General features: G+C 38.1%; 5 protein-coding genes across 6 annotated transcripts in view; 3 read left to right on the top strand and 2 right to left on the bottom strand.

Moving 5' to 3' along the window:
- LOC104762213 overlaps positions 1-538 on the top strand; it is a 4,328-nt gene extending 3,790 nt beyond the window's left edge. The window contains exon 8 of the mRNA XM_010485460.2: positions 243-538. The gene's annotated coding sequence lies outside the window, so the exon portion shown is untranslated. The remainder of the gene's footprint in view (positions 1-242) is intronic.
- LOC104762214 (exocyst complex component EXO70A1-like) lies at positions 967-4,146 on the bottom strand. 2 transcript variants are annotated; one of them, XM_010485461.2, is made up of 2 exons: positions 3,748-4,146; positions 967-3,655 (listed from the first exon to the last, which is right to left on the bottom strand). In XM_010485461.2, the coding sequence occupies exon 2, from the start codon at positions 3,180-3,182 to the stop codon at positions 1,269-1,271; it is 1,914 nt and encodes a 637-aa protein (XP_010483763.1). In that variant the 5' UTR covers positions 3,183-3,655; positions 3,748-4,146; the 3' UTR covers positions 967-1,268. The 2 variants fall into 2 exon arrangements, with proteins under 2 accessions (XP_010483763.1, XP_019095957.1); XM_019240412.1 differs by having other exon boundaries at positions 967-3,652.
- LOC104762212 (ATP-dependent RNA helicase DEAH11, chloroplastic-like) lies at positions 5,957-7,673 on the bottom strand. The gene is made up of 3 exons (XM_010485459.1): positions 7,275-7,673; positions 6,436-7,181; positions 5,957-6,343 (listed from the first exon to the last, which is right to left on the bottom strand). The coding sequence occupies exons 1-3, from the start codon at positions 7,671-7,673 to the stop codon at positions 6,256-6,258; spliced, it is 1,233 nt and encodes a 410-aa protein (XP_010483761.1). The 3' UTR covers positions 5,957-6,255.
- On the top strand, positions 8,166-11,429 carry LOC104762210 (replication protein A 70 kDa DNA-binding subunit D-like). Its single transcript, XM_010485458.2, has 11 exons — positions 8,166-8,427; positions 8,676-8,822; positions 8,937-9,185; positions 9,270-9,447; positions 9,543-9,813; positions 9,910-10,137; positions 10,221-10,299; positions 10,392-10,536; positions 10,624-10,784; positions 10,882-11,002; positions 11,090-11,429. The coding sequence occupies exons 1-11, from the start codon at positions 8,297-8,299 to the stop codon at positions 11,297-11,299; spliced, it is 1,920 nt and encodes a 639-aa protein (XP_010483760.1). The 5' UTR covers positions 8,166-8,296; the 3' UTR covers positions 11,300-11,429.
- Positions 11,515-14,531, top strand: LOC104762209 (DEAD-box ATP-dependent RNA helicase 10-like). Its single transcript, XM_010485457.2, has 13 exons — positions 11,515-11,854; positions 12,052-12,211; positions 12,301-12,370; positions 12,471-12,533; positions 12,630-12,704; positions 12,800-12,919; positions 13,043-13,084; positions 13,173-13,247; positions 13,351-13,497; positions 13,578-13,715; positions 13,819-13,930; positions 14,013-14,101; positions 14,218-14,531. Exons 1-13 carry the CDS (start codon positions 11,719-11,721, stop codon positions 14,347-14,349), a joined length of 1,359 nt encoding a protein of 452 aa, XP_010483759.1. The 5' UTR covers positions 11,515-11,718; the 3' UTR covers positions 14,350-14,531.

Here is a 14,861-nt window from a genome sequence, read left to right as displayed (position 1 = left end):
GGTACCAACGTCTTGGTGAAATTGGTTCAGAAATAAGGGAATATATAACAGATTTTGGTATTTGTGCAGGCCTTGGTGGCCAATGCAGAGAAGGGAAACAGTGTAACAAAATATAATCTTGTGAAACCCCAAGAGTCTACGACAGCCTCAGATGAAGTAGCAGCACTAGGAGTTGCGACTGAAGTGGTGAAAGAGAACGAGTTAGCTGTCGAAAAGAATGCTGTTGCTACTGCCTGCTGAACCAACCTTTGGTTTTAAAGGGTAACTGGGTGGGCTGTTTTAGGCTATTTAGGGCGTTTCCCTAGTTTTGTTTCCATTCCAGAGTTTGAAGACTTTTTGTTTTGTTTTGTTGGAACCAAGTTGCGAGGGTAGTGGCTTAGTAGATGAAGTTTTGGTATGAGCATTCATCATCTTTCAATTACTCTCTATCGTTTTAGTGATGGTCCAATATATGGGGATATGTGCAAAGATTGATGTTGAATCTTCTTATTCAATCTATATTTCTTTCAGCCAGGACCAGTAAAAGATACTTTTTGCATATGCGTCATATTTGAATGCAGGAATCAAACGGTCAATGACTAGTTTAGTCAAGTCCAAAGTCGTATATATCAAACTTTGACACACACATAAATTCCTGTAATTCAGACACTTCTCGCTAGAAGAAAAGATGGACATTAGCAAGGTCTCACATCAAAACTTTCGAAGAGTCATTATTAGTCATCTTCCACTGCAGGCTCACTAACTTCACGTTCTCCCTAGCAAATAGCAAAACAAAAAAGTATTAAACATTTCCAGCAACGAAAACACAAGCATTCCATAAGGAATATGTCGTATCAACAACACTTTGGCTGTTGCTTGTGTTAAAATCGAGTTGAGTAGTACGATGAATGCCAAGCAGTGAAGACTGAAGAGTTCCATAATCAGAGATTCAGAATTTGTTGTTCTCCATTCTCTCACCACATAATATCATCAGAAACTGTTGTTCTCCATTCTATCATTTTATCAAAGCTCTAGTGCAGCTTTAATGCTGGCAAAAGCAGCAGGAGCAGGACATACCTAAATCTGGTGGTTTCAACAGTTTTCTACCGAAGAGGACCATATCACCCCCGATTAATTAAATCATGCAAATCAAATTACATCCCCAATGGAGTATAACAATTATACACCCTTATTTACATGTAATCAATCACATCACTGCATAAGTAAGTAAATAGCAAAAGATCAAAAGAACAAAGATAGAGTCCATTAGGCTTGAGTCATCTTCATCATCATTTCCTACGAGAGCTGCGCAATGATCTCGGAGATGGCAAACACTCAAAGAGATCAAGGAGCATATTCTCAATGTCTTCACAAGTGTATCGGATATGTTTTTCGCCAATACGAGTTGCATTTCTTCCAAGAAATCCCCTGTAAGACTGAACAACCTTGACAGAGGTCGAGATATGAAGATCATCGCGGAGCTCTGGATCAGGGACTGACCAACGGGTTTGATTCTTGTAAACATCATCAAAGGCAAGACTGAAAAGTCTGCATCTTTCTCTCAGTGTTCTTCTTTCAGAGTTGTTGTTGTCTGTGAGCAAAGCGAGTACAGAGCTCCATGTGGATCTCTCGTAGTTTGTGACATCACGTTGATACCTTGCGATGTGCTTCCTGATCCATTCGTCTCCAAACAAGTGTCTCAGCTCTGATCCTTTTACCTTCTGGACCATGTAACGGAAGTTGTTCATCAGAAAAATAGATTTGAGTGATTCGTCTGCGTAAAGCTGAGCTTTTTGCTCGAGGCTGGATTCCAGAGTTGTGACGATGGACCGGAGGTGTCTGGCCATTGGAGAGAATGTCGAAGGGAGGACGTCTTGTCCTGTTTTCTCAGGGATTGAGTCGTCAACATTTATGTTCTGAAGAAGTGTGTTTAAGGTATCAGTGTACTCCGGGAGGAGCTTCAGGTAGTTCATTACATACCTGGTCAGGTGATGAATACCTCCTCCAGGAAAGGGGCGTGCGGATTCATTTGAGGCTATTGCATCTTTGAACTTTAAAAAGGTTGCGGTTGTATGGTCAGCTAGCTTTTTTGATAGCTCGTGGAATGCCATTCTTAGAAACGAGCCTGTCTCATCCGGGAAGAGGTTATCAACATCCAAGAGAATCTCTGCTGAAACCTCATACATACTAAGGAAGCGCTCAAGCATTTCTGGCTGGCAAGATCTCAGCACTACAGCTTCACCAAAGTTAAGGAGAGAAAGAACTGTATCTTTTGAGATTTCTATGAAGCAGGCGGAAGAAATTGACTCAAAGTCTCCCAAGATCTGTTCACAGAGCTGTTTTTCACTGCGGAGATAGACCTGAGAAATGATCTTAACAACCCTTGTCCATTTTCTCATTGCACCATTCAAATCCTCCCATCCCATTTTAAGAACATCGACACAGCTGAATCTTTCCATTTCGAGAGTGACCATATACTCATCCAGAGCTTCTCTTTGAATGCTGATGAAAGCTTCACAGAATGCTTGATGATACTCACAAGCAAACATGGCGTTTGTAATAGCTTTGATGTGAGGAAGGACGCTGGGATCAACCAAATCAGAATTATAGCATTCTGATATCTGTTCGTCATCTTCGTGGGAAGAAGCTTCGACAACAACTTCATCATCTAGGGAGACAAAGGACTCGTCGTACACAATATCCTTTCCCCGGGAGCTAACAGCCAAGTATTCAGGCTGTACATACTGTTTGTGCTGATGCAGAACATCACAGAGCTCTTTCTCAAGCCTCAACATCGCGATGTCAAGAGCAACCGTAGCTTGGTTGTAAATATCTTTCTCCTTCTGATTAGTTTTGATGGGCAGAGCTTTAAAACCCATAACAACGGTTTGAACATCATACAGGGCTTGAAAGAAGTGATCAGCTTCAGAGGGTCCAGCTTCCAATATCGTTGAGTGGGTTGTCTCCCAACTGAGGATTGTCTTCACAGCTTCTTTGAATCTCTCCTCGATCTCAGAGAATCCTGTATCTTCAACTTTGGTATCAGCAATCCCAAATGTTGACAAGTGCGACTCTAGGTCACTTAGGAGCTTTCTCAAGTTGGCATCAAGGTTGTTATCAGACGCCCTCAGTGCCTTTACAACATGGTGACATGCCTCAAAGACATGATTTTTCACTCCGGAAACAGGAACAAACTCAGCCATACCCAAGCCAAAGACTAGAGCCTAAACTAAGGTGAAAAGCAGAAATGAGGGAGGCAGTAAAGATCTATCTATACTAATGGAAACTGTTTGATCAATCCACAAAGATCGTATAACTGGAGAATGTTGTTCTGATTAAACTAAGGGGTGTTTTTGTATAAAAATAATGACTAGATAAGCTTAATCCCAATAACTAGACTTGAAAGAAAAAGCTCTTTTTTAAGTCATCTGGGAATGAAGTAAACAGAGAGGAAGAGGAATCCCCACATGAACATGGTAAAAACCATAACTACTTAAGCTTAATAATCCAATTGACATACTTGGTGGTAAAAGATGAGTGAAGATGCCCTCTTCAAATCCAACATCTCTTCCTCCTCACAAGACCATGCTATACTACTATAAGAAACCCACACAACAACACCCCAAAGAAAAAGTCAAGTCAACGGCTTTCCGATAACCACCTCTCTTGCTTGCTTCTGCAAACAAAACAAAAAAGGACAAATTTTTAGAAACTTTGATTTCACAGAAACATTAGCATACACTTTGTTGATCGAACAGAGTAACGTACCGTAAAACGAGCTCGATCCGAAAAGATCCAACCTTTTCGGGAAGAAGCAAAAGAAAAAGAAAACTTTATTAATATATATCAGCGAAGAAGATGTTTTCTGTAGAAAAAGCAAGAGAATTTAGGCGAGATTCTTGGGGAAGAAGAAGAAGAAGAAGAAGAAGAAGAAGAAGAAGAAGAAGAAGAAGAAGAAGAAGAAGAAGAAGGAAAAGAGAAAAATATGTGGTGGAAGCAACTCTATAAATATAAAAAACAAAACAAAGTTGTAAGTTGGAATTTGTATTTCGAACGAAGACGAACCCGTAATTTCGTTAGATAGCGAAACGTCGAAGAAGAAAAAAATATGATAAATCTCACAGTTTGTTTATTTATTAGTCTTTGAGGCCTCCCCCGGATCTAACTGAGAGGTGTGGGATGATTCTGCCATTGACTTCCACATATTGAGGGACGAACATTTAACTGAAATTTGGGGTTGATATGTAATTAAGAAAACTTTGAAATAACCCTACTACTTCACGTTAGTTACAATATCACCCATAATTACTACAATAGCTAATTGAAACTTCGGCTTTTTCGAATTGATTTTACGAATATTCATTCTACTGGCTTGATTATGCCAATTTAATCATTAGACGTAAAATATAAATTTTCATTACCCATAATTTTGTAATTGTTTCGTTTGGGTTTATTATAGTCATTGAAACAATTAGGGATAACTTATATAAGTTTTAGGAAAATAGGGGGTAGAACTAGAAATTGCTATAATAAAGTTGATTAGTAAATAGTCAATACTTGAGGTTTGACTAGCTCGTGGACGTGGAAGAAATGGCGGGTACATGTATTGATCTGAACCGTCTGATTATTAATGGACGGCTCAAAACGAGTAGTTGACAACAGCTCATAGGTGACAACATTTTTGGTTTATTTTTTCTCTTCATACTGTATAAATTAAATTAGAATGTTTGGCTCACGCATGCAATACCAATAAATTAAAACATATTAATATTTAATATGGATTTGGGTTGATTTAGAAACTATGAATAATAGTATTTGTTGGAAATAACATATGTAAATGGTAATTGTTGGAAACACTTTTTCTAGTTGCTTAGTTATTTTATTCATTGTAACGTGTGATATGCGGTTTATCAATTTAACATGCGAACTTAATTTTGAAACTCCATCAGACGTGGAAACAGCTACTAATACACTTTGGGACAGTGATGTTCTGTGATTAATTAGGATGCATCACGTACGTACGTTTAACGACAAAACCTTCATTTACTCCATATCTAAAGATTTCGATGTCGATGACATGGATAATAATAAAAATCTTAGAAAATTGTATGTTACATCGAGCTTTTACAGTCCCGCTTACAAATTGATAATCTCAAATTAAGTTAAACTAATGCATATATATAATACATATTTTATAATCTTACGTGGTAGACGATCTCCAAGATATATACCATTGCCACAACATTACAAGAGGACACTCTGATGAGGTGATACTTACGATACAAATCATACTTGATATATTCGTTTTCTACGGAGATTACAGTGCAACGTTGCTAAAAAGCTCCTCTAAGTTGGTCAAGTATTTTTTTGGTGGTGGTAAAGTATTTTCACATTAGTTTAATGGTTAAAATTCAATCGGATTAATTAGCAGTTACCACTTGGTTGAATATGTTAACAAAATAACATTTTGATAAAATTTGTACTAGATTTATAAATCACTTGAATCGGCCCTGTGTGTGAATTTAATAGGATGGATAAAAAAACTAAAACTTATTTTCAATCTTTTTAATGATGTGTTTATCCTGGCTTCTAGACTGAACTGTGTGATGGTAATCTTCAATTTTATATCTATAATTCGTATTCATAACTTTCGTAATAGATATTGTTCTTAAACGATGGTAAAGTGGAATACTGCTTCTGAGTCTCTACTCTCTTCTAATTACTTTCGTGATGTTAGCAACAGCGAACTAATGTAATCAACTAAGAAGACACTAATAATCAAGAAGTAGTAAGCAAACCATAAACTAATTCAATTCAAACTTAAAAGCACATTAACGAAATTCTCCATAAACTCATCAGTACATCCATTAAATAAAAACATCACAAACATTAAACACAACAACTAGAAAATCTTAACAAAAGTATTTTTCCAGAGTTCTTGTTTCAGTCTGCATATGCTCCAGAACAGAAACAGGGCTAGATTGATGAGCCTCTTTCGAGCGAGTCTGACATCCATGAGATGCATATTCGAGCATTCATCACAAAGTTCATGAATATGCATCACATAGTTGTTCGGTTTTGCATTTAGCGTCTAGAGACTACATAAGCTCACACTGTTATCTTTTCATTTCCTCTAAACAAGTGTTTCACACAAAACTCACAGTGGGCTCTCAGACACACAGTAGCATATCACTAATAAAATAAGTCATCTTTGTCTTATAAGCTATATATATAAGAAACTATTTGGAATGATCTATATAGTCAAACCTTGGAAGTTTATTTCCCTGAACGCGAGCATTTACATGTCAGTTTCTTCTTTTTACACGCAGCACCACATGTGTAACAGAACTCGTGTTTGCAATTTCTGCCAAGAACAAAGAAAACAGATATTAAAGTCAAATTTCAACACAGATAATATAAAACCAGGCTCAATAAGAACTGTCCAGCTAATAATACCTGCAAGGTATTTGTTTGCACCCGCCACCATGTTGAACGATGCTCTGACATTGGGAACACTTTTTCCATCCCTGAGTCTTCACAAAAGACTCCAAAAGCGCCGCGTCAGATTTCAGGTAAGACTCCGACTTCTTGAACTCATCGCAGGTCTTCTTGTAGTGCCATGGAACATGGCATTTTTTGCAGAAAGACAAGCCGCACTCCATGCACTTCCGTGCTTCTGTCTGCTGAGGATTATTGCGTACGAGATCGAGGTCCGACATCAAAAAGGAACAAGAAGGGTTGGGACAATAAACTCTGTCTTTAACCGGGATCGCCTTCTCCTTCTTGCGTTGGATCATAAGAGTAATGGCATCATCATCAGCAAAACCTCTACAATCCTCTGGCACAAGATCATTCTCGCAATCCGGGTAAGGGCAGATTGCTGTGTTCCCTCGTAGAATTTGTTCGGACGAGAAGGGCTTCCTCATGCACGTAACGCAGATGCGGTGGAAGCAGCCGCTCACCTCAAACTTATCATTAGGTGAAACGTAAGCATAGCAAACTGGACAACTCTCATACTCGGTGTCGCCTTCACACCATCTAGTTTGGGAAGCTATAGCATCTTTTGCTAGCTTAATGACAGAATTGATGTCTCTGCTTTCAGCAGCAAGTGCCTGACAAGACGTGAATCTTGTCTGAAGAAGAAACACTTGCTCCAAAAGTTTTGCTACAATGGACTCGTTCGGTGTAGCTTTACGAGTAACCTGTAAAAAAAAAAACATGAGAGCTAGGCGTGAATAACACACATACGTACAAGATATTGGGATTTCAGGGTAAAAGAAGAGAGAAAAACTTACGTAGGCCAAGATATTGGAGTCGTCACAGAAGAATTGGATACTTCGCACACCAAGTTCCAAGGCCCATTTAAAACCGCGAATGATGGCAGCCAGTTCCGCAGCTTCCGGGTGTGCCAGCTTTTGGTTTCTTAGAGCTTTATTAGTCTCCAGTTTCGTGTCATCGTGCGAGGCACAGAGGGACAAACCTAGACCAACGACCATCATATTATCATCCTTAATAAGCTCTTCACTCACCAAACCCTTGGAGTTTAACCGATAGGTATGAGTTATGGTTGAGGAGGATTCTTTATCAAGATCAAGCTTGGTCTCGTCCTGAGCTAACAAAGGGTCTTTAATTCCTTGATCCACACGTTTAAGATCACCCGCATTCTTTATCGCTAATTCCAAGTCATTATCCATGGCGATGGCGGTATCTGTAGGAAAACAAAACCAAAGTGGTTGGATTTATAAATTTTATATTCAACCCACTATAAGAGAAACCTAATTAAACCCAGAACTGAAACTTGAAGATTTGACGCTCAATCAAATACCTCCAAAACCCACTTAAATCCAAAGCTTGGATCAACGCTCAGACACGTTGATCGAATCAAGCAAGAATCTCGCAGTAAAGCTAGCAAAGCAGAGAGGATCTTGGAGAACAAGAGATTGGATGCAACTGTTCTGCTCTCGTAGGGTTGCCTGTATTTAGGGGGAGGCTTTGTAACACATTCGCTTCTCTTAAAACTATTTAAGAAAAGCCCATTAACAGAAAAACACTAAAAACAAAAAAATGCGGCCCATTAATAAAAAATGGAAACATATACTGAAAAAAGAAGCGGTAGAAGTTTTTGCCAAAACAAAGAGAAGCCGCGGGGTTGGAATTGAATAGCTCCCGCTCAAAAACACCCTCTCCCCTTTTACAAAAACCCTTCCACCTCTCTCTTTGAGTCCCTCACTCACCACACAAAAACTCACGCCTTTTCGTTTACCACCAACTTTGACTTAAGTCGAGATAATCTAACGTTTCAATCAAGAGAGAAAAAATGCAGACAGCTTCAGTGACCCCTGATGCTATTTCCTCCGTTTTGTCGAACCCTTCCTTTGATTCTTCCTCTGATCGTCCTGAGATCGTTGTTCAAGTTGTGGATCTTAAACCTATCGGCAATAGATATACGTAAGTTTCATTTATGTGGGTTAGATTTAATTTCCCTTTTATCTCGCTTGTTCCGGCTCTGGAGTCTTTAGATCAGTGTTTATAGCTCTAAAATTTAGTTAAGAGATCTGGTTTTTTTGTAAAGATTAGTTTTTTTTTATTTATTGTAACCACTAATTTTGGGGTTTTAGTTACGGATCTGATATAATATTAGGGTTTTGGTGGAATTGGGTCTGATTGTGTTCGTTTTGATTCTGGGTTTGAGACAGATTTAGTGCAAATGACGGAAAGACGAAAGTCAAAGCAATCTTTACAGCTTCACTGACACCTGAGATTATATCTGGCAAGATTCAAAATCTGTGTCTCATTCGTCTCATTGATTTCACTGTTAACGACATTTCAAGCAAATCAACTAAGTAAGCACTTCTTCTTCTTTACCTTGATTAGAGCATCACTTTGTTGTTTCGAATTCTTTGAAATCAACAGTTACTAATATGCATATGTGTGTATCTCTATTTTCTGTGTGTCAGATATTTCCTTGTCACAAAATGTGAGGCTGTTGGTTCTGTGCTTGATTCTGAGATTAACTTGGAGAGTAACAGCCAAGAGGAGGAGGAAGCTACTACTGAGCCCAAGAGGCAGAAACTAGACCATTCTCCTGCTCCTGTCACTCCTGTGAGTGATGTTAAAATGGATGTTTCTACTGGTATCACTTTGAAACCTAAGCAGGACTTTGTATCCAAATCAGCTTCTCAGATCATGAGTGAACAAAGGGGAAAGTAAGCAACTTCTCTTTCTTTTTTTGTTTTTGTTTTTATATTGTATGTATGAGTGCTTGCTTAAACTTGTTTGGGTTTTTGCAGTGCTGCACCAGCTGCAAGAATGTCTATGACTAGAAGGGTTCATCCACTTGTGTCCTTGAATCCCTATCAAGGAAACTGGACCATCAAAGTCAGAGTTACAAACAAGGGAGTCATGAGAAACTACAAAAACGCTAGAGGAGAAGGATGTGTCTTCAACGTGGAACTTACAGATGAAGAAGTAAGAACTGCTCCTCCCACCCAATTTACTATTACATCTCAAACTTGGTATACACCTTTCCTGCCGTTTACTAATTTTTGACTGTTGATATATAGGGAACACAAATTCAAGCAACAATGTTTAATGATGCTGCAAGGAAGTTCTATGACAGATTCCAGTTAGGAAAGGTCTATTATATATCAAGGGGATCACTTAAACTTGCTAACAAGCAGTTCAAGACTATTCAGAATGATTATGAGATGACACTCAATGATAATTCAGAGGTTGAGGAAGCTAGTAGCGAAGAAATGTTCATCCCTGAGACAAAATTCAACTTTATTCCCATTGAAGAGTTGGGGATGTATGTCAATCAGAAGGAGCTTATTGGTAAGAGCTGTTTTTTCATTGAACATTCTTCTTTCTTTCTGGTGTAAATTATACATTGGTTCTGATAATAAAACTTGCATGTTTTGCTATTTCTAGATCTTATCGGAGTTGTTCAAAGTGTATCTCCTACCATGAGTATTAGAAGGAGAACTGACAATGAGATGATCCCTAAGAGGGATATAACCTTGGCTGATGAGTCAAAGAAAACTGTCGTGGTGTCCCTGTGGAACGACCTTGCAACTGGCATAGGTCAAGAACTACTAGACATGGCTGATAAGTCACCTGTGATTGCAATCAAGTCTCTCAAAGTTGGAGATTTTCAAGGTAATGTTGGATTTGATCATTGAACAGTATGTTGAATTCATTCTCTGTTTGAACCTGTTGCTGATAGAATCCAATCTCCCCAGGTGTTTCGTTGTCCACCATCAGCAGAAGCAATGTGGTTATAAACCCAGAATCGCCAGAAGCTAAAAAGTTGAAATCTTGGTATGCCTTTTGGATTGAGTCAGCTGATAAAGTAATAAAAAGGTGAAACTTGTCTGTCTATATTTAATTATCGTTCTCTTTGACATTTTCAGGTTCGATTCTGAAGGCAAAGAAGTGTCCATGTCTTCCATTGGATCAGGGATGAGCCCATTAGCCAAGAATGGATCTCGGTCTATGTATACTGACCGAGTCCTTCTTTCTCAAATCACAAGCAACCCCTCTTTAGGCGAAGAAAAGGTACTAAACACTGAAATTCAAGTTTTGGACCAAAGGTCTGAATTATAGAGTTATGAACTTATTATGAAACTTGGATTTCTGTTGTAGCCTGTATTTCTCAGCACTAGGGCTTACATAAGCTTCATCAAACCAGACCAGACAATGTGGTACCAAGCTTGTAAGACTTGTAACAAGAAAGTGACGGAAGCACTTGACTCTGGTTACTGGTGTGAAGGATGCCAGAAAAAATATGAAGAATGCAGCTTAAGGTACGATACTCAATTCATAGAACAAACAAAACTTGGGTAGAATTTAAACTTCATTTGTTAGACATCTTAAAAATCTGTCAACTTTGGTTGTTGCTAGGTACATAATGGCTGTGAAAGTCACCGACTCATCTGGAGAAACTTGGATTTCCTCATTCAACGATGAAGCAGAGAAGATTCTTGGATGTTCAGCTGATGAGCTCAACAAACTAAGATCAGAGGTAAGGAAACTAAACCATATAAAAAGCTAGAGCTATATAAGCATTCCGCATGTCATCATGTTTGATTCAAATCTAATTTGTTTGCAGGAAGGTGAAGTGAATGAATATCAAACAAAACTGAAAGAAGCAACCTGGTCATGTCATGCCTTCCGAGTTAGTGTCACGCAGAATGAGTATAACGGAGAGAAGAGGCAGAGGGTAACTGTGAAAGGAGTAGCTCCTGTTGATTTTGCTGCTGAAACAAGATTATTGCTCCAAGACATCTCCAACAAAAACAACAACCAAGCTTCTCAGTAGTTGTTTACTTGTTTTAAGTTTTCGCTTTTTTTCCATAAAAACGTCTCAAAACTTCGCTTGTAACATAAAAATTATTCTGCAGTTCGTAACTTAAAACTTGTTCTTTACCAATTAGATGGGCTTTTGTTAAGACCAAAGTTATATAAACAAGGCCCAGACTTGGCCCAATCAGACTATTAGAATAACAATATAACTAAAACCCTTGATAGACAAAACTCGCTCTCTCTTTTTTTTTTTTTTGTGTTGTCTCATACGTTCACTAGAGTCCCTTCTGATTTTGTACCCTAAACGCAGCTCGATTTATCTAAAGCCCTGAGTCTCGCCGGAAATCTTATAGACGCGATTTTTCTTAACGCCGTTTGATACACTTACAGTCTTTGAGATCCAGGAGATAGTGAATTTCTTGGTGGGTATTGAAAATGGAGGAAGAGAACGAAGTGGTGAAGACGTTTGCAGAACTTGGTGTGCGTGAGGAGCTTGTGAAAGCTTGTGAGAGATTGGGATGGAACAACCCTTCCAAAATTCAAGCCGAAGCCCTTCCTTATGCTCTTGAAGGTAACGCCTTTTGTGCTGTTACACTCTCTTTGTTTGTTTAATACTTTGTGAATGATTCTCATTGATGTTTCCGTACGATTTTGAGGCTCCTAGTTTTGTGTTTATATCATTCCGAGATTGAAAAGCTTAAAACTTTTTGGGTTTATATCATTGCAACTACTGTAATCGGAATCTGATGTTTTAATGTCTCCGTTCAGGGAAAGATGTTATTGGACTTGCGCAAACTGGTTCTGGTAAAACTGGAGCCTTTGCGATTCCTATATTGCAAGCACTTCTCGAGTATGTTTATGATTCTGAGCCTAAGAAAGGACGTAGACCTGATCCTGCCTTCTTCGCTTGTGTTTTATCTCCAACTCGGTATGATTTGCTTCCCCAGTTTCTTCTAGTGTCTACTTTGTTTGCTTATTTTAATTGGATTTTGATTCTTCTGTGATCCTTCTCTCCAGAGAGCTTGCTATCCAAATTGCTGAGCAGTTTGAAGCTCTAGGAGCTGATATAAGTCTTAGGTGTGCTGTGGTAAGCTCGTGCTTTTAACTATGTTTACCATATTTCAGATATTCCTGTTATAACAATAGTTGAATAGGTTTTAAACTTGATATGTTTCCTGATTTTTCAGCTTGTTGGAGGTATAGACAGGATGCAACAAACTATTGCTCTTGGGAAACGGCCTCATGTTATTGTACGTTTTTTTGTTCTAATCTTATGGTCATTTCTTTGAGTCACTGCAGTTATCATAAGTGAATTTAGTAGCTAACAATGGTATTTTGTTTCATAGGTTGCAACACCTGGTCGTCTTTGGGATCATATGTCTGACACAAAAGGCTTCTCTCTGAAGTCATTGAAATATCTGGTATACTAACGCGTATCTTTGTTGGTCTTTTTCGTTTTGGTTTAGTCTGTTCTTGGATCGTGTCAATTTGTTATTTACTTCACATTTTTCAACAGGTTCTTGATGAAGCAGATAGGCTGCTAAATGAAGATTTTGAGAAATCTCTTAACCAGATTTTAGAAGAGATCCCTCGTGAACGTAGAACATTTCTTTTCTCAGCGACTATGACTAAAAAGGTAGAAACCTTTCTTGACAGTGTTGTGGTTTTAATCGATCATACTGTCTCTCTATGACCTTTTGGAGCGGAAGATCTAAAGGAACAATTTATTAAACTCTCTGAATTTGTTTTGTCCTTATAGGTTCGAAAACTTCAAAGGGCATGTTTGAGGAATCCTGTGAAGGTATGGAAACACGAAATGACTTGATTTATTTTGTCACAGCTATCATAGTTTGAGGTATAACAGTTGTATGTTATTTGCTTTCTTTCAGATTGAAGCTGCCTCCAAATATTCCACAGTTGATACTCTGAAGCAGCAGTATCGATTTGTTGCTGCTAAATACAAGGTACCTTATCTACATAACAAAGCGTAGTAAATAGATAATAGCTAGCACATAAGAGGTTTTTATTTTCTTTAACTATAATTAGCGTATATATCCACTGTAACAGGATTGCTATCTTGTATACATTCTGAGTGAAATGCCTGACTCAACATCAATGATTTTCACCCGAACATGTGATGGTACTCGTTTTCTGGCTTTGGTGCTTCGGAGCCTTGGTTTTAGAGCCATTCCTATCAGTGGTCAAATGACTCAGGTAAATGATGCACTCCTGTTTCTAAACATTTCTGGACTTTTTCTCTCAAGATTTTCTCATTCTTTTCGAAATATTCACAGTCGAAGAGACTGGGAGCTTTGACTAAGTTTAAAGCAGCGGAATGTAATATCTTGGTTTGTACCGATGTGGCTAGTAGAGGGCTCGATATCCCATCAGTTGATGTGGTAATCAACTATGACATTCCCACAAATTCAAAGGTTAGCCCTTTTCTTATTCAGATGAATAGGATATCTTCATTCTTGTTTCTCATGAATCCATGATCTTCAGAACACACATTGATCTTGCAAATTTGGTTCATAGGATTACATCCACAGAGTAGGAAGAACCGCTCGTGCTGGACGTTCTGGTGTCGGGATATCACTTGTAAACCAGTATGAGCTTGAATGGTATATACAAATAGAAAAACTCATTGGTAAGTAAATAAACCTGCGAGAACTTTTTATTATTTTGGTTTCTCACGGGATACAGACATTTGACTATGCTTGGACGCTCAGGCAAAAAACTACCAGAATATCCTGCTGAGGAAGACGAAGTCTTATCATTGTTGGAGAGAGTCCAAGAAGCGAAAAAGTTATCCGCAATGGTATATTTACTCTTCACTTTTTCTACTACATGTAAGAAGGTTTAGATGTTTTTTGCTTTTAACTGCAATTAATAATTGAAATATGTCTGTTTTGTGTTTGGCAATTTATGTTATAGAATATGAAAGAATCAGGAGGTAGGAAGAAGAGAAGGGGAGAAGATGATGAAGAGAGTGAGAGGTTCTTGGGAGGTAACAAGGACAGAGGTGATGGCAAAGACAAGAAATCTTCTAAGAAGTTCAAACGATAAAATGGCTCTGTTTCTATTGTTTCCCGGCAACTCCACTCACCTAAGTTTTGAATTCAAGTTTTGCATATGAACTTGGGTAATTTAATCAATTTTTGTACTCGTAATTTGTATTTTCTTTTCTTTTTTTGCTTTGTTTCTTAAAGACTGAATTTATGCTATCAATATTAAAAGAGGTTTAAAAAGCTCTGGTGTCTGTTCTTGTTGCTCTGCAGCACTTTGTTTAAAATATTATCAGCAGAAGTCTGGTTTAATTGGTTCCCGATTTTACGTGTTCCAGTTGCCTAATGCAATTTATGAATCAGATAAGCCGGTCTTGTTCACTTCGTCTGCTCTAACTTTTGAGAACAAAAAACTAAGAACACAACTTTATAATGGATTTCTTATGAAATTGAATGTTTATGAAGAGGTACAATACCCAAAGAAAGATTTGAGGATGAAAAACAAAAACGAGGGAAAAAAAAATGCAAGAATAATGAAAAACTAAACTCGATTAAGAAAAAAAAAAAAAAAAA

This window comes from Camelina sativa, chromosome 18, assembly GCF_000633955.1.
Source record: "Camelina sativa cultivar DH55 chromosome 18, Cs, whole genome shotgun sequence".
In the NCBI taxonomy this organism is placed as follows: domain Eukaryota; kingdom Viridiplantae; phylum Streptophyta; class Magnoliopsida; order Brassicales; family Brassicaceae; genus Camelina; species Camelina sativa.
Note: the sequence above shows the minus strand (reverse complement) of the source record. Positions and strands in the feature narration are given on the sequence as shown.

Coding starts and splice junctions, on each gene's coding strand:
- LOC104762210 (XM_010485458.2), top strand. CDS start 8,297: ATGCAGACAGCTTCAGTGACCCCTGATGCTATTTCCTCCGTTTTGTCG. Junction 8,823..8,936: donor ATTTCAAGCAAATCAACTAA/GTAAGCACTTCT, acceptor TCTGTGTGTCAG/ATATTTCCTTGTCACAAAAT. Junction 10,537..10,623: donor CCTCTTTAGGCGAAGAAAAG/GTACTAAACACT, acceptor TTTCTGTTGTAG/CCTGTATTTCTCAGCACTAG.
- LOC104762209 (XM_010485457.2), top strand. CDS start 11,719: ATGGAGGAAGAGAACGAAGTGGTGAAGACGTTTGCAGAACTTGGTGTG. Junction 12,371..12,470: donor TAAGTCTTAGGTGTGCTGTG/GTAAGCTCGTGC, acceptor CTGATTTTTCAG/CTTGTTGGAGGTATAGACAG. Junction 14,102..14,217: donor CGAAAAAGTTATCCGCAATG/GTATATTTACTC, acceptor TTTATGTTATAG/AATATGAAAGAATCAGGAGG.
- LOC104762212 (XM_010485459.1), bottom strand. CDS start 7,673: ATGGATAATGACTTGGAATTAGCGATAAAGAATGCGGGTGATCTTAAA. Junction 7,182..7,274: donor ACTCCAATATCTTGGCCTAC/GTAAGTTTTTCT, acceptor TTTTTTTTACAG/GTTACTCGTAAAGCTACACC. Junction 6,344..6,435: donor TGCAAACAAATACCTTGCAG/GTATTATTAGCT, acceptor TGTTCTTGGCAG/AAATTGCAAACACGAGTTCT.
- LOC104762214 (XM_010485461.2), bottom strand. CDS start 3,182: ATGGCTGAGTTTGTTCCTGTTTCCGGAGTGAAAAATCATGTCTTTGAG.